At 42.2% G+C, this 22,760-nt stretch overlaps 1 protein-coding gene across 1 annotated transcript in view; it reads right to left on the bottom strand.

Annotated features, from left to right (window-relative positions):
* Nucleotides 1–22,760, bottom strand: part of RNF213 (ring finger protein 213) — a gene marked incomplete at its 5' end in the record, with an annotated part of 158,673 nt that overhangs the window by 116,836 nt on the left and 19,077 nt on the right. The window contains 8 exons of the mRNA XM_083351118.1: nucleotides 183–369; nucleotides 2,962–3,161; nucleotides 7,348–7,590; nucleotides 8,365–8,657; nucleotides 11,572–11,768; nucleotides 16,363–16,518; nucleotides 18,600–18,784; nucleotides 21,688–22,371. Coding sequence (XP_083207244.1) covers nucleotides 183–369; nucleotides 2,962–3,161; nucleotides 7,348–7,590; nucleotides 8,365–8,657; nucleotides 11,572–11,768; nucleotides 16,363–16,518; nucleotides 18,600–18,784; nucleotides 21,688–22,371 — 2,145 coding nt within the window. The remainder of the gene's footprint in view (nucleotides 1–182; nucleotides 370–2,961; nucleotides 3,162–7,347; nucleotides 7,591–8,364; nucleotides 8,658–11,571; nucleotides 11,769–16,362; nucleotides 16,519–18,599; nucleotides 18,785–21,687; nucleotides 22,372–22,760) is intronic.

The following is a 22,760-nucleotide window of genomic DNA, read 5'->3' as shown; positions in this document are numbered from 1 at the left end:
TTAATGGACCAATTTACTAGAATAGCTTGAACAAACCAAGTTCTCATATTTGCTGATGCATACTTCACTTAAGGAGTAATGACAAACCTATGGGCCACATGTAAGATTGGACCTCTGGTATCTATCCCTTGTCATCATTAGACAAAGATGATTAAAAATGTTAATTAGAAATCAGAACAAACCTGACAATTATCGCGGTTAATTCTCAAGTTCTTCAGTCTATAAACAGTTCCCAGAAGACAGTCGAATGGATCAGCGAAAGGGTCAGAGATAAATTCCACCAGGTCACACAGTCGTAACAAGCAGAACCAGGATCTGAATAATGTTTGGTTTCCTTTCAGCAAATGCTTCTTTTGCATTATTGGATTCCTTTTCAACAAACAGAAATGCACAACAGTGATACAGAAATTTGAATAAAAACATGACACAACAAGTATTCTCCGAGTACATTTTGTAGGCGCTTCAATTTCAAAATTATATGGAATGTGAGGAACTGTCAATCCAAAAATTAAGAAATTTCAGGTTGATTTTCTATTTGTCAGCTACTATATCTAAAAGAACTGGGTTTGCTGATTCAGAATTTATTTATATTTCATACTCCTTAACTGCCCATCTCCTCTGGAGAGGTGCTTTGGGTGGCGTGCACTTTAATCAATAAAATTAAACAATTAAAACCAGAACAATTTAGGATTAAAATGTTAAAATTGTAAAACAACTTTATAAAGTTGTAAAAGATGAAGAATTCAAATATAGGGAATTAGTTGTTAGTACAGGTGGGGCTGATTCTCATAGGGTTAACCAGCTCCACAGTTGTATGGGTGGGCCCCTCTGCCTCCCACGAAAGGCTACACAGCCAGACTTTGATCCTTGTCCAAAAGGTCAAGAAATTGGGGGCTTTCCTCACCTCTGAGGGCAAGCAATGACAATGCAATGAGATAAAATTATCATAAAACACTTAATGTCAAATCATTACAAACTAATGTTGTAAAACATTTCCTGTGGTCAGCGCCTGATGTTTGATTATGCTATACTTCTCAACATGGGCTACTTTTAAGACAGATTCATCTCTGAGTATGTCCCTGATTTTTTTAAGACTCTAAAATATATTAGAAACTCTGCATGGTAGAAAGCAATTGAGGAATTTGGCATGGAAATATCTCTGAAAAGATGACCCAACAGGTCATGGGGGATCTCTGGTTTGTTTATAACACTCAATTTTGCTTTGTTAAAAAAATACCTCCAAAACATAACTACAACCCACATCAAATCACAACTATGCAACATTAAAAAAAGTTAAAAACAAAGAAAAATTATTTTGAAGCCACATACAGTAGCACAGATGTGTAGATGACTGAACTTCTTAATTGAAAGGAAAAATTCATATGTTTTGGTGCCAAACAACTGAGTAGAAAGGAAATGAGGTACAACCCCTAAATAAGTGCTATTACAAGTCACAGCATTTTCAATTTTATTTCTGCCATATAAGCTTCCTTAGCCAGTTGCACCTTAATAATCAAATGCTGTGGATAGGAATACACATTATTTGAGTTATTCAAACTATACCTGTTATATATTGTGGGTAGACCGGTGAGACAGATGACGAGACGTCGAGGTTTCAACTGAATCTTTATTGTGGTTGAACTGAGGAGCCTTCACAACCTGGCTCCTTTAAATACTGTTGCCAACAAACCATTAACCAATCCACATCCTTAAATGGTCCCGCCAGAACGGGCGGTCCATGGGAGTTAGGACGCCACCTGTTGTTGCTGGGTGCCTCACAGCTGACGTTCAACTGGCTGTCATCATAACTGAGCTTTAATTCATCTTAATATATAACAATACCACCTGTTTAAACTCTTTCAATTCAGCATTTCTATTTCTGCTTTAACAAAATTCATGATGCATTCTGGCGAATGAAAAATGTGATCTGTTTGTTTATCATTTTTTGGATCGCCTACCTTCCTCAGAAATGGACTTTGGGCAGTGTACAATACAATGTTACATTATTGAAAACAGTATATATAAAAGTTAAACATTTAGAAGAAGGCAAGGATGATTAACTACTATTAAAATTAGTTAAAAGGCAAAACGAGGACTTGCAGGGCACTAACCAGCTCCAGGGCTATGTGCTCCTCTGGGCTCCCCACGCAAGGCCTCAGAGCAACATTTTGACTCATTTTCAAAAAGCCGGCGGGGGGGGGGGGTATTGCCTCACCTCCAGGGAGATGAATATTCCACAGGGCCAGAGGAAGTCTCTGTTCCAACTAATCAGAGTTCTTAACTGTCAGGGTCTGCCATATACCTGACCCGATTGATTAGGTGGGATGGCTGATGATAAAGATGGTATCATAGGTAGCCTGGCCCCACGCCACATAGGGCTTTATAGGTCATAACCAACATCTTGAATTGGACCCAGAAGCAAACTGTCACCCAATGCAGCTTGCAGAGCAAAGGTGTTACATATACTTTTCTTTGGGCACCTAAAATTGCTGGCATGGCCATCTTCTGTACCAGCTGAAGCTTCTGGATAATTTTCAAGGCTATCCCCATGTACAGCATGTTCCAATAGTCCAGTTTTATTAGTTATTTATAATGTTAATCATTGGAATATTGTTGCAAAATATGGCACTACCTAAAGTACTTCCTATGTTACATAATGGTCTCTTGTCCTCTCAATTCTTTCTTGAAACCTTTGCACACACCCCAGTCATTTTAATGGACTAATCAAGCAAAAAGACCCAGACCACTGGAGAAAGTTCAATTATTCATACAACAATTGACAACTTACTATTGTTATTAACTTCAGTATTGTTTGGGAGGTCACATCACCAAACTGAACCATTTCTATTTCTTGGAGCCAAGTTTTGCAGTCTATAAATACTGACAATCCATGCCCTAGCTCAAATCAACTTTTAAAAGTCTACAATCAGTTCAAGAATAATAATAGGCTAAAAAACCTACCTATTGAAGTTTCTGCTTTGATCTCTGATCTCCAAATACTGAATACCTTCCAACCTTGCCCATTTCTCTTCTGATTCATGCCACGTCCTAATCTTATATTCAGAATCAGTCACAGTAAATAGGTAAAGAACTGGGAGTGTCCACACCCACTGGTGAATCTTTTCTTCAATACAGCTGTTACAGAGCATTATCAACTTCTCCTCCACACTGAAAGAAATAGAAGAAATTAAGTTCTAGTGAAAAAAAACTATTTATCAGAAACTCTCTGTGCAAGCTAACTTGCCTTTCTTACTGCCAACAGAAATACAGTCCTTCAGAAATGTAACAAAATAATGTAATTTTGCTTTCTTTGTGTTTTACACTGGTGGCCCCCAATCATTTGAGACTAATAAGCAGATAGAGAATACAGTGGCGGGCCAGAGGAAACACCTGCCCTAAGACAATAGGAATTGTATTTGCAAAATAGCTGCCATGAAAACACAACTACTGAGATTATCTTTAATGATCCAGAGATCAAACTACCTTTTTTTACCCATAGCAAATGGGATGTTTTTAAATAGTGAAAGATCTTGGGTGATCTTTACCTGAGGGGCTGCACATAATTGGGACTTACACATCTTTTGTAAGAGCTGTACAAGACTTTTCATTTTCTTTATTTCCTATTCAGTTAATTTTCCCCCTCTTCATCTCCATCCTAGCTACATGCCACTTTCTTTTCCCTTTCCTTTTCTCCCTATTACCCTCTGTTGTTGTTTCTTCTTACTTTTTGAGGGAAAAAGTAAGGAAAGGAGGGGAATGTCTTCTGGAAAGAATAGAGAATGTGTTGTGCTTTGGATATACACAAGCCAAAGGCCTGGTCAACTACAGTGTCCACCTTTGATTAGAATGTAATCTCTTTGCAGGCTTGCCTAGCAAATAACCTTTTCTAGTGATCATGATGAATAATAAGCTTAATCAATAGCGTGATGAATATTCTAGTGCAATGAAGTACATACAACTCATCTAACAGCACAGATGCAGGGAAATACAGCAGCATTCTTTTTTTTTTTATTAAAAAGTTTTAACATACAATTTTTCCTTTAAAAATCCCCCCTCCCACTCCCTTCCCCCTCCCCCCTTCCTCCGCCCCTCCCCCCCTCCCCCCCCGACTTCCCAGAGCTAAATACAAGGTATATATAAAAAAAACAATCATAAACAACCATATACTACCAACCATAAACTCTAAAATCTATCACTCTCTAACTTATATAGGATAAAACAAACCTTAGTAATATTAAATATATATATAAAAAAAATTAAAATAGAAAAAGAAAAAAAGAAAGAAGACTTATTCAAATACTACATGAAACTTCTTAACCCTCCTATACTTATTCTGGATAAACTCAATCCATTTTCTCCCTTCCATAATATAGCGTTCTTGCAAGTAATCTTTCAAATAGTCCGAAATCTTCGCCATTTCAACCAGGTCGGAAACCTTTAAAGTCCACTCTTCTATAGTCGGCAGTTCCTCTTTCTTCCAGTACTGACCTATCAAAAGTCTTGCTGCCGTAATTAAATTCAACATCAACTTGGTGTCCACAACTGTAGCATCTGTAATTATTCCCAACAAAACAAAAAAAGAAAAAAGTTTCGGACAAAACTTTAACCTCCGTTTAAAAATCTTCTGTATGTTCCACCAGACTTTTATCCAAAAAGCCTTAACCTTTTTACAAGTCCACCATATATAAAAATATATTGCGTCTTCATCACCGCACCTCCAACATTTAGGCTAATAATTCAGATACATACTTAGCTTTTTAAGATCTAATTGCCATCCATAAAACATTTTATAAAAATTCTCTCTTAAATTTCAAGCTTGTATAAATTTTACATTCCTCACCCAAATCTTTTCCCACCTCCCACTGCTTGGCTGTAAGTACGTTGTGAAAGTTCCATAGACTTCTGCTGATCTTGTTCTTTTATCTTTTTTGATCGTTTTAAAGCAGCACGCGTCACCCTCTGTTCTCTGGGATCATCCAAAAGAGTTATAACTTGATCTCCTCCAACACCATTCTCCTCTATCTGTCCATCTTCAGCCTCTTGATGTTCTCCTTCTCCAGATCCCTTTGCAGCTTCCAAAAGTGTTAATGGGATTGCTTTTAGAACGTTATTATAGAAATCACGCGCTTGCATCACAGTAACCAGACGGTACCTTTTACCTTCATACATCACCATCAACCCAGCTGGGATCTCCCATCTGAACCTTATATCTCGTTGCTTGAGCTCTTGCACAAGAAATGTGAAGTCTTTTCTTTTCCTTAAAATCTTTGGAGGAATTTCTTTTAAAACCAAGACTTCTTGATCAGCAATCACAACTTTAGCATCATAGGCAGCTTGTATAACTTCATCTCTAATTTCTCTTTTTGCAAAGTAGACCACCACATCTCTAGGTAGCTTTCTCTGTCTAGCAATCCATGAATTCACACGGAACACTTTATCCATAGCTTCTCTTATTTCAGATGCTGGCTGTTTCAATACCACTTCGAGAGCCTCAGAAACCAGCTGCTTTAAATCTTCCTTAATATTCTCTTTTAAGCCTCTGATTCTAACAGCAAACTGCATCTGGTAATATTGAGCAAGACTTAATTCCCTTTCCATTTTGTCTCTTAAATCTTCATTCTCCCGTACTTTTGCTTCTAATATGGCATTCTTTTGAGTCAGGTCATCCACTTTTTCATCCAAATCTTCCACACATTCAGCCACTTTATACACTGAAGACAAAATGTCTACCTTCATCACGCTGAGCTTCTGTTCCATCCTCTCTTCTATTCTCTCCTCCAGTTTCTCCAATTTCTCCTCCATCTGTGCAAATTGATCACCCATTGATTGATTGATTGATTCCAAAAGTACCTGGGCATGTTTATCCAGAGCATCTCGTAAGTCCTTCGGTGTCAGAACATCAGGAGGGTGCAACGCCTGTAATGATGATTGTTGCACCGGAGAAGATCCACCACTCCGAAGAGTTTTAGAGGGAGGTTTAGCCGCCATCTTTTACTTTCAATTGTGACGCACTTTCACTTAAAGTTTAAAAACTCCATCAAGCTCGAGAGTAAAATAAAATAATCCTCTTCACCTTTTCCTCTTGTACCGCTCTGCCTGCTCCTTTTAATCCATAGTCCTTTCTTCAGGCAGGGGTGGTCGCAGACGCCTGGCTCTGCTCCAAGAAGTCCGGAGCAGAGACGCTGGCCAGCTGGGAGCAACCCAGGCTTCGGGGGAGTTCAATCCTTCAGCCGCCCAAGCTCCAAGCTCAGGCGGCCCCGGAGAACTCTACCCCTACCTGGGGCCTCACCCCCTCCTCTTCTCCCGAGGAGGGGGCTTTAAATTCGCCCGAACAGCTGATCGGCGCTGTTTCGGGCGAAAAAACACACAGCTGAGCCGCGGGCAGCCCGGGAAGGCTGTCTCCGGCGCCGCACAGCCACCGGAACAATACAGCAGCATTCTTATGCTGGACTAAGACCACCGTATGCCAAAAATCAGAGAAGATCAAAGTTTCACTAATGGATGAAAACAGTCAAGAGTCAGGCCATGATTTCAGGGTCAAAAACTGCCAGAGAACACCTGAATCTCCCCTCCAAATTGTTTCCTGCATGGGGAAATATTTCTGGAATCAAGATGCTCCAAGACACAGCAATAAATCCATGCAATTATTGTACTGTGCAGAATTGCCTTGTGTGGTGATTATCCTTAAAGGTAAAGATCCTGAGAGGAGAGGGAAGAGATTCCTTATGTTTTCTGTGTGTGTGTGTGTGTGTGTGTGTGTGTGTGTGTGTGTGTAAATGTATTTTTGTCTGTAAGGGAGAGCATGAAGATAAGGCTCAAAGTAATTTTACAAACAAAATTTGTTTTATAAACAAATGTAATTATTAGTTACCAATTCAATTAATATTTCTTTTTGCCTGGCTCTGCCCCTTTTTTAAAATGTGGCTTTTAGCAGATATGAATATTTATATCTGTCACATGACAGCTAGCATGGTGCCGAAGTTAAGATGCTAGACTGGCACCAAGAAGACCCAGGTTCAAGCACACCCTCAGCCATGGAAGCTCACTAGGTGATTTTGGGCCAGTCCATCTCTCCAAAACCTACTTCACAGGGAAAACTGATGAAATTTATAGACAAGTAACTATTTGAGAAATTCATGTCAAATCACTAAATGCACACTGATCTTTTCAGAAATCTCACACATAAAAAAAAACATTAGCAGACAAAACAGTAAAGCAGGCATCCAACATGTTTAACACACCCAACTGCTTGCCTTCTTCCCAACCAAACCCATCTTCTTTCTACCTTAACCGTCAGTATATTCATTCCACTCTACATTCTTTCCATATGCCCCAAAGTCAAATTACATACCCCTGACACTCTGAAAACATCTCTCTGAAGCACTTGGTTTCATTTACATCTGCTGGTGATTTCTCCAGACAAAGAAACATGCATAACTGTTCCAATCCCTCTTTGGACAGTCGAAGATTGTAATCTTTTACTAATGTAAGGGTGATCAACGCTAGACCTAGTTTATCCCACATCGAAGTGTTCTGTTTGAGGATGCTAATTGATTGTTCCATCCAGTAATTCATAATCAAATCTTGCAACTTTAAAAGGGAAGGAGGGAGAGAAAGAGAGAGAGAAAGAATTGCATGTTTAACCATATATCACATTAAGGCATAAGCTATAGCTAAAAAACCAAACATTTAGGTGCATACATTGTCTTGTACCTAACCCAAAGAAAACACATTATACATTAGACTTTAAAAGCCAGGAAATTGGTTTAGCTTAAGCTATTAACATGTGCAACAGCTCTCTGTTTGTGAAATAGTGATTATGCAGAGGTGTAAGATCAAAAAATGATCAGACACAGGTGTCAAATTGATTTAAATGATTTCCTGGATGTATTGCACAATTTGCCACCTCATCTGACTGCAATATTATCAAATCCTATTATGCTCTATGGAATATGAAAAGGCTAAGGGAGTAGAATCTAAGCTGCTATCAGCCTTCCAGTATTAATACGAAGATAAGAAAATGAGAATAATGAAGCAAAAGGGCTGACAGAGCACAAATGGAAGAAACCTTGGGGTCTACTTCTAATCGCAGAAGAAGAGGAACTGAACAGTGCTTGCTTGCTTTTACTGCAACTGTTGAAAGTAATTCAGCACCTTCTTGGCTGGGATACTAAAAAGGAGGAAAAAACAGTAGCTTAGAGCAGAGTTCCCCAAAGTTTTTGGCTTTGCGAACTTGCTGCATCATTTTATTTCAAGGACACTGTAACAATGAGCACTTTGCTCAGCACAGTCAAGATGATACAAACTCTATAGAAGTTTGGCTACAAGGTTCTACTTGGATGTATAATAAAGAGAAAATAATACCTGCTCTTCTCCAAATTGTAGCTCTTTCCATTCTTTTCGATGTCCTTCATGTACCATTATCTTTTTATTTACCCAGTAAAATTGTTGGAACTGCTGGAAAAAGCTTTTGATGTTAATCCGATTCCATGTTTTAAGTATACTGAAGAGGCTGTCCAGCATTATTCTTGCAGCTATACATTTCCCTTTCACAATATCCTTTTCCTTATCTTTCCAAAATGGAATTTGATTCTTAATTTTCGTCAACAAACCTTCCCCAGGTTTAGTGCATATTATGTCATCATACTGATGCCAATCTGTTAAATAAAATGCTGTATTATTAAAGTTCTGAAATGCAAGATACAGCCCTTCTAGCTTTGCGTGCTAATGCAACCGCATGATGCAATTTTCATGGACACCCTGCTTTGTTATGGTCTCCTTCCATAGCCAAAACATGCAGACACACAGAAATGGTCATTTTCTTCTAACCCCTGTAGAAGATATTTCTGAGCTATATTCCTTCCATATTAATTTAAACTATTTACTGCTGGAACTTGTTTTGAAATACAGCACTACACAACGATAAATAAATGTGCAATTCCTATCTTTAACAAATATGAGAGTAAGTAAATTGCTTAACCCAAAAGTAATGAGCTTTGGTGATTATCAGCTTCTTAATACAGGTAGTTCTTGACTTACAACCACAACTAAGCCCGTCATTTCCATTGCTATGCAAAGCAATTGTTAAGTGAGTCATGTCCCATTTTAGGACCTTTTTTGCCATATTTGTTAAGGCAAATCAATGCACGTGTTAAGTGAATCACTGCAGTTGTTAAGCAAAGCTTGCTTTCTCCATTGATTCTGCTTGTGAGAGGTCAATGGGAAGCTCACAAATGATGATTACATGATTCCGGGACGGTGCAACTTTCATAAATACATGCCAGTTGCCAAGCACCCAAATTTGAATCGTGTGATCATGGGGATGCTGCAATGGTTGTAAGTGTGAGAACTAGTCATAAGTCACTTTTTTCAATGCTGCTGTAGCTTGGAACAGTCACTAAATGAATAGTAGTAAGTCAATCACTACCTGTAACAATAATGATCATCAGTGACCACCAGCTTCCTGAACAATGGCACATGATCCATTTGTTTTATAAATATCCCCTGTTGGGACAAGAACAGAATTTTCTTTTGGTCTTGATACCAGAGATATCTAACCAACCGATTGTCTTCTGTGTTATTATTCCAGAAATCCAGGAACTATATTTTAATTTTAAATGTGTTGGAGTACTGCTCTTTCCAGAAGGATCAAGCTCAGATACAATGGCCAACTCAACAGAATAAAATAAAGTCTGCTCTTTCATAAATACAATCATCATTTGTGACCTTTCCTGGAAGTTAAAGCACCACATTTGGACTTGGCTAGAATAGATAGCGAAGAGATTGGATTACCAGTCATGTATGTCTCCAGCACACCAAACTAGAATACTTCCTTTTTTTAAAAAAAAAGCCCGCTTACTGTTCATTCAAAAAATGACATCAACTTTTCCTTATCACAATAACTAAAGAATTATATTAAAAAGAAAATTAGGGAAAGAAATGACTAAGATCTGATGTAATCCTCCAGCCTTGGTGGAGCAGTGGGCTAATGCCTCCTTAAGTAACACCAGCTGCCTGCAATTAGTGCAGGTTCGCATCCCACCAGGCTCAAGGTTGACTCAGCCTTCCATCCTTCCGAGGTAGGTAAAATGAGGACTCAGATTGTTGGGGGCAATTAAGCTGACTTTGTAATAATGCCGCTTGGGAGGGGTGTGAAAGCACTAATAAGCAGGCATATACATAGAATGAAGGCTACTGCTAAGCACATTGATTTGTGCTTTAAATTGTAAGGCGCCCTGAGTCTTCGGAGAAGGGCGGGATATAAATGGGATTTTTTAAAAAAAACTAGAATGCTTCCTTTTAAAAAAAAAGCCCGCTTACTGTTCATTCAAAAAATGACATCAACTTTTCCTTATCACACCTAAAGAATTATATTAAAAAGAAAATTAGGGAAAGAAATGACTAAGATCTGATGTAATCCTCCAAAATGATAAATTCAATGATAGAGTTGAAAGGGACTAATAAGGATCATATAGCACATCAAATAGCTGAGTGAAAAATCCTCCGGGGCACCTCTGAAAGATGATTACAGGTAAATCCTCAACTTACAACAGTTCATTTAGTGATTGTTCAAAGTTACAATGTACTGAAAAAAGTGACTTTATGATTGTTTTTCACAGTCATGACCGCTGCAGCATCCCCATGGTCATGTGATCAAAATTCACACACTTGGCAACTGACTCATACTTATGATGGTTGCAGTGTCCCAGGGTCATGTGATCACCTTTTGTGACCTTCTGACAAGCAAAATCAATGGTGAAGCCAGATTCACTGAACAACCGTGTTACTAACTTAACAACTGTGGTAAGATCATACAATAGGGCAAAACTCACTTAACAAATGTCTTCTTAGCAACATAAATGTTGGGCTAAGTGACAATACTACAGCTATACTATATGGGTAAATAATACCGAGACATTCGACAGCACTGTGAGAATTAGGTGTTCAGCAGATTTGATGGCACAAGGGGAAAAAAATCTTTCTGTGTCTAATTGTTTTGGCATGCAATGCCCTGTAACGGAGTCAGGAGTCACGAGAGGAAGAGCTGAAACAGTTTATGTCCAGGATGTGAGAGGTCTGTAGATATGTTCTCAGCCTTCCTTCTGACCAGTGCAATGTACAGGTCTTCTATGGAAGGCAGCTTCTTTGCAATTGTTCTTTCTGCAGTCTTAACTATCCATTGGAGTCTGTACCTGTCCTGTTTGGCTGCTGTACCAAACTAGAAAGCTACAGAAGTACAGATGACAGACTCAATAATTGCTCTGTAAAACTGTATTAACAGCTCCTGGGGCAGTCTGAACTTCCTGAGTTAACACAGGAAGAACATTCTTTGTTGTGCCTTTTTCATGATGGTTCTAGTATTAAGGATCAATTTCAAGTCCTGGGAGATTATAGAACCCAAAAACCCGAAGGACTCTACTGTAGATACTGAGCTGTCAAATATATTAAGAAGTGGATAGAATAGAAACTGTTCTTTTCATATTTTGAATTCTTGTTTTCTTGGATGCTACAAAATCTAAGTTTCTTTAATATAACATCGGGAAGACTGTAATAAAAGGAGCAGTTTCTTACCAGTACCACTTATCAACTTTGAGGGTAAATACAAGGAGCGATTTACATAGATTCCTTCTGAAGCAGGTTTGTAAATGAATTCATACAACAGTTGTTTGTCACGTTTAACAACATATTTATAATCAATTTCTTTATCCAAGTTTTCCTTAGAAATTGTGGTGTGGCCTTCAATCAGGTATCCATGATTTCCAAGATCTCTAGTATTTAAAAAAATTGTATTTTAGCAACAGAGCAAAGGCAAGGAAGCAATTTATTATTAAAATAAAAGTTTACAGGCATATCAAATCATTAATATTGTTCCTGAAACTGGAATGGTCTTACATTTCCTATTACATACATTAGCAATAAAAGTAAAATGCAATATAGGTAGTCCTTAATTTGCAATCATTCCATCAATTACTATTCAAAGTTACAATGGCACTGAAAAAATTGACTTACAAATGGTCTTCACGCTTACCGATAGAGCATCCCCACATTCATCTAACAAAATTTGGGTGCTTGGCAACCAGCATATAGTATCCCAGGGTCACATGATCATCATTTGTGACCTTTCCTGCCGACTTCTGGCAAGCAAAATGCAGTTAATGACCGCATGATTCTTTTAACAGCTGCAGTGGTGATTTATTTAACCATAAAGGACATAAAATTGGGTGTGACTCACTTAACAACTGTCTCGCTCAACAATCAAAATTTTAATCTCAATTGTGGCCATAAGTCAAGGACTACCTGTACTAAATTTTCCTTTTCACTTTCAAAAGTAATAGGACTTCAGAAAACTCCATCAATAAATACAGGTAATCCTCAAGTTACAAGCGTATTGGAGCCTGCTCATTCCACTCGTAACTCGAAAACTCGTAGAGTGAATCTCATTTGAGGTACAAGATCACTCCCTTCCTCATTAAAATGTATGCGGCTCGTTAACAGAACACGAGGTATCTCAGGGTGGGGAAGGCCACGGAGGGCCTTGTGCTGGAACAGGCCCCCAAGGACTTCCCAACCTACTAAGATACCACATGCTTCCCCCTCCTTTCCTGCTGCACCGGACTCACCTGGAAAAGATCCATCTCCTCTCTACCGTAGTTCCTGCTGTTGCCCGGATTTGAAGCCGGGGAACGCTTCCACACATCCCCCTATGGCCTGATCCAGGCTCCAGAGGCCTTTTCCAGGTTGCTGCCACCCGGATTTGAGGCTGGGGAATGCTTCTGCACTCCCCACAGCCTGATCCGGGCTCCGGAGGTCTTTTCCAGGCCACTGCTGCCCAGATTTGAGGCTGGGGAACGCTTCCGTGCACCCCCCATGGCCCAATCTGTGTTCCAGAGGCCTTTTCCTGAAAAAGGCCTCCAGAGCCCCAGTCCAGCCTCTGGACGCACATCCACCAGCTTCAGTTCCGTTCTCTGTTGCGGAGGCCTAAAGTACCATGACATCACAGGAGATCAGTAGCATGAGATCTCGCCCCACTATCTCGCGTGATCTTGTGTTACTTTAGGCCTCTAATCTCTGTGAACGCTCCGAAGACCTGAAGCAGCCAAAAAAGTGAAGGATCTCAATCTTCTCAGAGTGAGTATTGAAGGTCTGGTGCCTAGGGAGACCCGGGGCAGGGGTGGGGAGGGAGGGAATAATCAGGGTGAATGTTGCAGAGCCACTGCAGTCGCTCATAGGGCCGAAAGACTGCCGAGATGCTGCAATATTCGTAACTTCAGGACTTGCTCGTAAGCACTAGGGGGCGCTATCATGTAACTTTGAAGTTAAGTGAACACTCATAACTCAGGGATTACCTGTATAATTGCAGTTAAGAACCTTCATAAGGTCTTATCTTGCTGCGATAAGGACGGCGAAGGCTAATTACTTCACTGCTCTCATCGCATCCGCAGATAATCGCCCGGCCGCCCTGTTTAGGGTGACTTGCTCCCTCCTTAATCAGGAGGTGAGAGAGGAGCCCTTGCAGGGGCGGGCCGAGGAGTTTAGTCATCATCCGACGGACAAAATCGCTCAGATCCGGGCCGGTTTGGACTCTAACTGGGCAGAGTCTGATGTGGAGGAATCGGACGGTCTTGAGCATGTTATCTGGACTGAGTTCGATCCTGTTTCCCCTGATGATGTGGACAGGATTATGGGGAGGCTGAGTTCCACCACCTGTTTATTGGACCCGTGCCCCTCTTGGCTGATTTATGCGGCTCGGGAGGAGACACGAAGCTGGTTCCAGGCAGTAATGTGTCTTCCCCGCCTTAATCAGGAGGTAAGGGAGGAGCCCTTGCAGGGGCGGGCCGAGGAGTTTAGCTATCATCTGACGGACAAAATCGCTCAGATTCGAGCCGGTTTGGATTCTGACTGGGCAGAGACTGACGGGGAGGAATCAAGCGGTCTAGAGAATGTTACCTGGAGTGAATTCGATCCTGTGACCCCAGATGAGGTGGACAGGATCATGAGGAGACTGAGTTCCGCCACGTGTTTATTGGACCCGTGCCCCTCCTGGCTGGTATATGCAGCCCGGGAGGAGACACGAGGCTGGTTCCAGGCAGTAATAACTGCTTCTTTGAGGGAGGGTACGTTCCCTGCCGCCTTGAAGGAGGTGGTGGTGAGGCCCCTCCTCAAGAAGCCTGCCCTGGACCCGGCTATTTTGAACAACTATCGTCCGGTCTCCAACCTTCGCTTTCTGGCAAAGGTTGTTGAGAGTGTGGTGGCGCATCAGCTTCCTCTGTTCCTGGAGGAAACTGATTATATGGACCCGTACCAAGCAGGTTTCAGGCCCGGGTACAGCACGGAGACGGCATTGGTCGCGCTGGTGAATGATCTCTGGTGGGCTCGGGACAGGGGTTGCTCCTCTGTCCTAGTTCTATTAGATCTCTCAGCGGCTTTTGATACCATCGACCATGGTATCCTATTGCGGTGTCTCAGGGGGTTGGGAGTGGGAGGCACTGTCTTGCAGTGATTCTCCTCCTATCTCCTGGGCCTCTCGCAATCGGTGTTGACGGGAGGGCAGAGGTCTGCCCCGAGGCCTCTCGTTTGTGGAGTTCCTCAGGGGTCGGTTCTCTCTCCCCTCTGTTCAACATCTATATGAAGCCGCTGGGCGAGATCATTCGTGGTTTCGGGGTGGGGTATCATCAGTATGCCGATGATACCCAACTTTTTTTCTCCACCCCGAACCAACCCAGTGATGCCCTCGCCGTGATGTCCCGTTGCCTGGAGGCGGTCCGGGTCTGGATGGGGAGAAACAGGCGTCTCAATCCCACCAACACTGAGTGGCTGTGCATACCGACATCTCGGACTAACCAGTCCATTCCATCTTTAATGATGGGGGGTGAGGTGTTACCCCCCGTCGATAGGGCTTGCAACATGGGCGTCCTCCTGGATTCGCGGCTCAGTTTTGAAGACCATATAGGAGCCGTGACCAGGGGGGCCTTTGCCCAGGTTCGCCTGGTACGCCAGTTGTGGCCCTACCTGGACCGAGATGCCCTGCGCACAGTCACTCATGCGCTCGTGACCTCCTGATTGGACTACTGCAACGCTCTCTACATGGGGCTGCCCTTGAGGACCACTCGGAGGCTTCAGCTGGTGCAGAATGCAGCCGCGCGGGTTGTTATGGGGGTTTCCTGATACTCCCACGTAACACCTCTACTCAGTGAGCTGCATTGGCTTCCGGTTGCCCTCCGGGTGAGATTCAAGGTGCTGGTGATGACCTATAAAGCCCTAAATGGCTTGGGTCTGGGATATCTGAGGGAACACCTGCTACCAGCATCAAGCTCCCTTCGTCCTGTGCGCTCCCACAGGGTGGGTCTTCTCAGGGTAGCGCCGGTAAAAGACTGCCGGCGGACAATACCCAGGGGGAGGGTCTTCTCTGTGGGTGCGCCGGCCCTTTGGAACCAGCTGCCTGTAGAGCTTAGGACTGCCCCTGACCTTCGCTCATTCCGCCGGGACCTGAAGACCTGGCTCTTTGAGCTTTCTGGCCTGGACTGAGAGTATTAACTGGGGTTTCAATTGTATTTTAATTGGGGTTTTTATCTCAAGGTTAATGTAATCATTTTAATTGTTTTTAATTTTTGTAATTTGCTGTATTGTTTTTAAAAAAACCTTGTGAACCGCCCTGAGTCCTACGGGAGAAGGGCGGTATATAAGTCTAATAAAATAAAATATAAATAAATAAATAATGAAGGCTGTGGATCTGCCAGAATTTTTAAAAAAGCAGAAAATGACCTCTACTAGGACCAATTGCCATTCTCTGGGATCCAGCATCTTCTTATGCTCATTACTAGGTTAGATGTAACACCTACTGAAACATTACTAGTAACAGCTTCCCCTTACATTTATAAAGTGCTAAGGACACAAATAACACAATATAGTGTATCTTCATTCTAAAATACTTGCAATCTCAGAGTTTGTACAAAGAAGTGCTAATAAAGAATATTTGTAGCTCAGGCCTGAAATGAGGGGTCCTTGGTGCTCTCTGAGCTTCCTTGTTTCCTTGCCCTTGTTTCATTACCCAAGTTAACTGGGTAATGAATGAAGTGCCTTTGCCCTCCCTTTATAAATCCCATCATTCATGAATAATTGCCAATAAAAACACAAATATCTAGATTTTCTGTAATTCACTTTCCCCTGTAATAGAAATATACTATGTGCACCTGTCTCAAGGTTACTTTGCTGAAAAACAAACATAAGGATGCACACATTCAGAAAAAGCCAAAGTCTTACCTCAAAAACAAAGGCTAAATGACTTGCACATAACTGAGATATTAATGAAGGCCTTTTAATTCAGAACTGAGAATATGCTACATCATACCAACATATACTTACTGGGTACAGTTCAGCTCACATACAAAATCTTTCCAATTAATATAACCAGAAATTCCCCCTGCCATAATGAACACTTTATGCTTCTCAAGATTCATCTTGAAGTCCTTAGATAGAATAGCATGGAAATAAACCGTAATATTCTCTGTAGATGTGTGACTGCAAGAAAGAATAAGAAAATAGAAGATGACTCCATACATATACATACACACACATACACGTACGTGTTTCCGCAAAAGACCTACCCCCAAAATAAGCCCTAGCTTGATTTTGGGGGGTGGGACTAATATAAGCCTTACTCCAAAAATAAGCCCTAGATTTGGGGTGACGCGCATGCCTAAAAATCAAGCTAGGCCGGGGGTGGAGGGGCAGAGCTGCCCCATGCGCCCTGCACCCGCATACCGTTGTAGCCTGCTTCTCCTTGCCAGCCCACGTCTTCTGCAGCGACCCATGGCCTGTATTTCCCAGTCAGAGGCCTTTGCAGAAGGCCTCTTGACAGCAAAATGCAGGTTGGAGCTCCATTCTCAGCTGCAGAGGCATTTCCTTTGGCTGCAGAAGAAGTGGGCCAGCTGGGCAAGGCTGTTGCTGCCGAAGTTGAGTGGAAAAGACACCCCCCAAAATAAGACCTGGTGCCTCTTTTGGAAGCAAAAAAAATTGACTGGGTCTTATTTTCGGGGAAGCACGAGTGTGTGTGTGTGTGTGTGTGTGTGTGTGTGTGTGTGTGTGTGACTTGAAATAAAACACCTCTTGAAAGGGTGCACAAATTTTCAAAACTACTGCTGAAAATATAGTAAAATAAACATGCTATCAAAATATCGTAACAAATTAAAGCAGTAGCTTGATACAGTAGTGATAGCCACCGTGAGCTCTCCAGAACTGAAGTTAATAAAATTATCTTTAGGATGCACTTAGCTTGTAGTAAAATTGATACAGCCTTTACTTCATCTGAAAGAGGAAAACACAAAAGTAAAACTCTCTGGTTGACCTTGAAAAAGGAAGTAGCTTTAGTCCTGCTTAGAATTTGAATGGGAGACTACAAGGCAATCCCAGGACTATAGGTTCTACTAGGAAGCTGAATATTGACACAGAAAGTTGAAGCAAGGAGTCACTTTTATATTGTTGCCAAAAGAAAACCTCATGGATTGTCCAGATGATCACTAGAAGCTGGCTTGATTCAAAGGACATTTTAGTCTCGTGTACATCACTGAATGGGAACGACTGGCATGCAAATCAGGGCTGCATGTGGACCTTTAGCTCTCAGTTGTTGTGGGGCAGCAGAATCCATTATTTCCAAAGAAAGCTTTTTAATCAAAAAAGTGAAATGTTGGAGGCTGCTGTATCTACTGCCAGGAAATAGACTTGTGCAAGGCCATCACCAGGAGACAAAATATTCTCTCTGAAGCCAAATGCAATCGATGGCAGTTTAAAATGTCAGTTATCGGCACAGAGCATTTTTCCTTCAAGAATCAGATGGTATTATTCCCAAATGTTTGATTCAGCTTCTGATTTCAAATAAAACAAAGCACTGAAAAGCAGAATGTCCACGAAAACAGTTCATTTGCAAGCTATCCCAAACAGGGTTCCCAAATGAAAGCACCATCAAATGATCCCTTGTAGAAACCGGGTTTCTTCCATGTCTTCCAGATGTTGAACTGCCCCCACGCCAGACCAGCATGGTTGGAAGTTCAACTCCTCTGGAAGACACCAGGTTAAGAAAGACCGATATTTTCCCTTGGGAGAACTGCCACAGAATAGTCTCACCTACATTGCCAAGAGCGCACCTGTATTTAGTAAGAGCTTAAATCACAAAGGAAGGTAGACACGGATGTTTAGCAGCATGCATGATTTCCTTACAATGGGAGGGGAGAAAGAATAATCAAAAGCACTGTAAGTTTACACACACGCACACAAAAATAAAAACTAAGCAATCAAATATAGGTTAAGCATGTTGGAATTGATTTCAAATAGGGGGATATTTTTGATCAAGCCTGTCAGAAGCTGTATCGTTTCCACTGCTGCGTATTAAAAAAGTCTATGAAGGAAGAATCATGTTACAGATCTACTAAACCTGAAACTTCCAATTCATCTGAATAAGGATAAGAAAGAAAATAGGCTTTTGTGGAGTTGTGTTACAACTATTATTAGACTATTATATTAAATGTCAACAAATGTATGTATGTATGTATGTATGTATGTATGTATGTATGTATGTATGTCAATGGCAAATAATTACACCGTACTTTTGTTTGACAGCAGGGTCTTCATGATTCCTCTCTTCCGCACTGGCCTTGTGTCTTCTCTGCGGCCTTTGATTTCCAGCAGCAGCAGAATCTTTCCTTTCTTCCCCAGACTCTTCCACTGGAGTGCATATTTTTTGTCCCTTTTCAGAGACATACTCCTGTTGGGCCGCATTTAGCTTTGCTTTCTGTAATAAAGGCATATCAGATATACAAAAGAAAGCATTATAAAATGTCCATGCAAATAAATCAGTGAGTAGCCTAGGAGGGTTTTTGCTAAACTACTGTGCAACAATTACTTAGGATAACTAAAAAAAAAAAAGGAATTGCTCATTTTTATGATGTTTACTATCTGGTTGCTAGAAAGGTGCTCTTGCGTTATACAAGTTTCCCTATCAAGAGATTTCAGATCACCAAATATAACGTATGCAACAAAGAACGTTAACATTGGCACATACAGCATGCTGCTTCATGTTTGTCCATTAGTTTGTTCTATTTAAGCGAGTAGAAGAAAATGAAGTTAACTGTCAAGCCCTTCGGGCTCGACATCACAGAGGGGACCAGGGGAGCACAACCGGCAGCACCCGCCCTGCACAGGAGGCCCAGCCACGCCTGCACCCACCAGCTGTCCGGCGGGCGAACGCCGAACCCGTGGCCGCGCCAGCAGCTGAGAGGCGGCCGGAATCGACTACAGGCAGCCGCAGGGAGCCCGCGCCGGCACGAACAGCTGAGAGGTGGCTGGAGACAACTACAGGCAGCCGCAGGGAGCCCGCGCCGGCACGAACAGCTGGGAGGCGGCCGGAGATGACTGTTGGCGGTCGCGCGGCTCGATCGGCTGGGGGGTGGCCAGGAACAACTGTGGCTAGGGACAACTGCCGGCGGGCGCACGGGCCTTGCGGGACTTCACAGCGATCAGCTGTGAGGCGGCTGGGATCGATCGTCGGCGGCCGCACGGGACTTACGGAGCCTCAGCCGCCTCAACCGGCGGCAGCGCAGGGCGCTCTACAGCTGCACTCGGACGACGGAGGCTGCCAAGGGGCTGCGGGAATAGCACGGGACGCTGAGATGGTGGAGGAGAGCACAACGGGGACTTTGGGTTATGGGGGAGGGGGGTGCTGGGCTTACACCTTCCTTCGAGTTGTATGGTCCTCGACAGCAGGGGAAGAGGCAGGGCGTGGGGCGACGGGGTAGGGGCGGGGTATTTACGCAGCTCAGGCGGATGCTAGTCTGCGCGGGGAGAGGGTGGGGTTAATGGGTGGGGCTGTTGCCCAATTACCGGCAAAGTGTAAAAGGCGCGTTGGGGGTGAGTAACTCCCAACGCTGACTTTGTATTTGCATGGATCTCTTCTTAGTAAAGGTGTCTTGCAGTCAACCGTGCCACGTCGTCGTTCTTTGGGTTTGCGTTCTCCGGCGTGGACGGCAGTTTTGACATTAACAATTTGCAGCATGTGACGTCCTAGTAGACATTTTTCATTATTCTCTTTCTGGAGACTGCTATGGTCTTTAGCTATAGGAGCCTGGAAGGTTTAATTCTCGGCCACTGATAGCTCGTATTTCTCACCACACAGCACTGAGGTTTGGAGTTTCCCAGGGTAGGGTAGAGATATCAATTATGCTAACAATAAAAAACTGCCCATTGTTCAAGGCTGAGAAGTCTCAGGTAAAAATGACCATTAAACCATGGGAGGATAAGCGAAAGTGCTGGAATCTGCTAGGAATAACAGGGAATTGCACCACCAATATTCTCCTCTAATCACACCATGTATTCTTGTTTTGGACATATGCCAGGTAGAAATCTAAACACTAGTCAAGTCTGCCCAAGTTCACAATTCTGTTCTTAGAACATTTTTTAAGCATGGGAAAATAAGAAATATTCAGGAGAATGATTCTTAGGAGGTTAATAAAATTCATGGTATTTTATACAAGATTGTAGGCTAGTTCTCTAGCACAAACTGCTGCTGATAAAATTGCTGGAGTACCCAACCTTTTGGGAACCAGGGACCGATTCCATGGAGAGGTTTTTCCGCGGGCTGGAGAGTGCAGGGTTTTGTATACTGCCTGCATCCCATGAATGGGGCTTTGCTTGATTGTGCAGCCCGGTTGCTGGCAGGGGGTTGGGGACCCCCTGCCCTACACCACTCTCCAACATGCTAATTAGCTGGCTATGACTCTGGGTGTAGATAAAATGCTGGGTCCATTTAAAATCACAAGCAGTTGATATCAGTAGACTCAGAAATCTAGATCTGCTAAGTATTCAGATATTACGTTCCTCTCCCTTGTTCTAGAACAATGGCACTTTCTACAGCAAGGGTTCCCAAGCAATAGTCTAGGAAATGCTGGTGGTCTGCAAAGTGCTGCAGGTAATCCATAGAAAAGGCTTCAAAATTACCTTTAAAATACTTTATAAAAATTGGCAGTCTAGATCAGGGGTGTCAAACTGCTGGCGCGTGGGCTGGACATGTCATCCGGAAGCCACGTCCACCCCATTGCTGGCAATGGCAAAACTGTCCCGATACATTGCACATCATGTAACGTTGTTTGACATGTCTGGTCTAGATGCTCTGCAGGAGTGATATGGATAATCCCACCCATGGATATCAAGTTGTCACACCTCTTACATGTGGCCTGTAAAACTAATTATTTCTAAGAATGCACAAATGCTTCTAATCCCCAAGATACAGCAAATATTTAATTACAGGGCAAGATACATTTATTGCTTCACAAAAAATAACCATCAATGTGATTTATGTATTCTTTAGCTTATGCTCTAGATTTCTTCCTAAAAAGTCCATTCAAGGAGGCTATCAGTCTAGCAAGGTAGTCCGGACAGGACAGTTGAACAATTTCCACTTTACTGTAAGATTACTCTATCAATATCTCAAGTCTGAAATTATATTTCTCCCCGTTACCTTTACAGCCTATGAGCTAGGAAGTGTCCCTTTGCCACACCCACATTCCTTCTGTGGGCTCATCTCCCTCTTATCCAACCGGTCCCCTAGCCATGGCTCTTCCCACATCATTCCCACATACTATTACACTAACAAAAAAGAGACCAAGATATATGCTACCACAAATAAACCGAGCAATTTACCTTTGAAGTAGAAGCACTCCTCCGTTGCTTGGCCTCTTCCGTAACTTCTGTTGAATTGCTATTTTTCACGTCAGATTCAGGCGAAGATCTCTTCGTTCCACAGTTTTGATATTCAGTGCTCGATCCTGATTTTTTTTCCTCTGTAGATGTTACATTAACATTGAGATCTGAAGATCTGCTGTCCGTGTCTCCCTTAGAAACAGGTTGCACAACTCTTTCATTGGATATATTGGTTGTATTCTCTGAATGCTGTCCACGTCCAACAGAACTGGTGGCACATTGTTTCTTGCTAGTATCTATCTGTTCACCAACTATATCAAGCTTTCTGGAACTATCCTCCTCCATCTTCTTCCCCGTGACTGCGGTAACAGCAGGTTGACTTACTGCATCATTTTTCTTATTTTGTTCTGGCTCATTCTGGATTTCTGTTCTGCTCACAAATTCTTGGCCCTGATCTGCATGGAAGGAAGTATTTCTAATCTGGCCACTACTATCCTCAATGGATGGCATTAAGTCAAGCGACTTAGCTTCTGAGTGTTGACTTTCTTCTACTGGGATTCTCACATTAGCCACATCTGAGGTAAGTGAATAATCAAGACTGGATGGAGCTGAACTTAAGCTTGACAAGGAACTATGCAATTCGCTATCTGGAGAAGTCTTCTTCTTGTTCCTTTTCCTGTTCTTCTACAAGATGGAAAGAAAAACAGGGTACTTAAAAATGGAAAATCAGATTTTAGTGCATCACAAATTATTCAAATAACTAAAATTAAATACAATAGAAACTTCCAGATTTTCAGCATTTCATCATACTATTAGCTCTATTTTTCTGCTGGACTTTTAAAATCAAAATTATAAGAGACTGGAGTATCAACGCTTGTCTCCCTTCTTGTGATACTTCAAATGACTGCAAACTTTGCTAGTTTACATAGTTTGTTACAAACAAAATTTAACTGCATTCTCCCCCAAAGCCATGCAATCAAAGAGTAGCAAGGACTAAGAGCTGGGGGGGGGAGAATGAAAGAAATGTAGTGAGGAGCACAGAAAAAGAAAAGATCGATTAAAAGACTCAACAA

Source organism: Vipera ursinii (assembly GCF_947247035.1).
Source record: "Vipera ursinii genome assembly, chromosome: 2".
In the NCBI taxonomy this organism is placed as follows: Eukaryota; Metazoa; Chordata; class Lepidosauria; order Squamata; family Viperidae; genus Vipera; species Vipera ursinii.
Note: the sequence above shows the minus strand (reverse complement) of the source record. Positions and strands in the feature narration are given on the sequence as shown.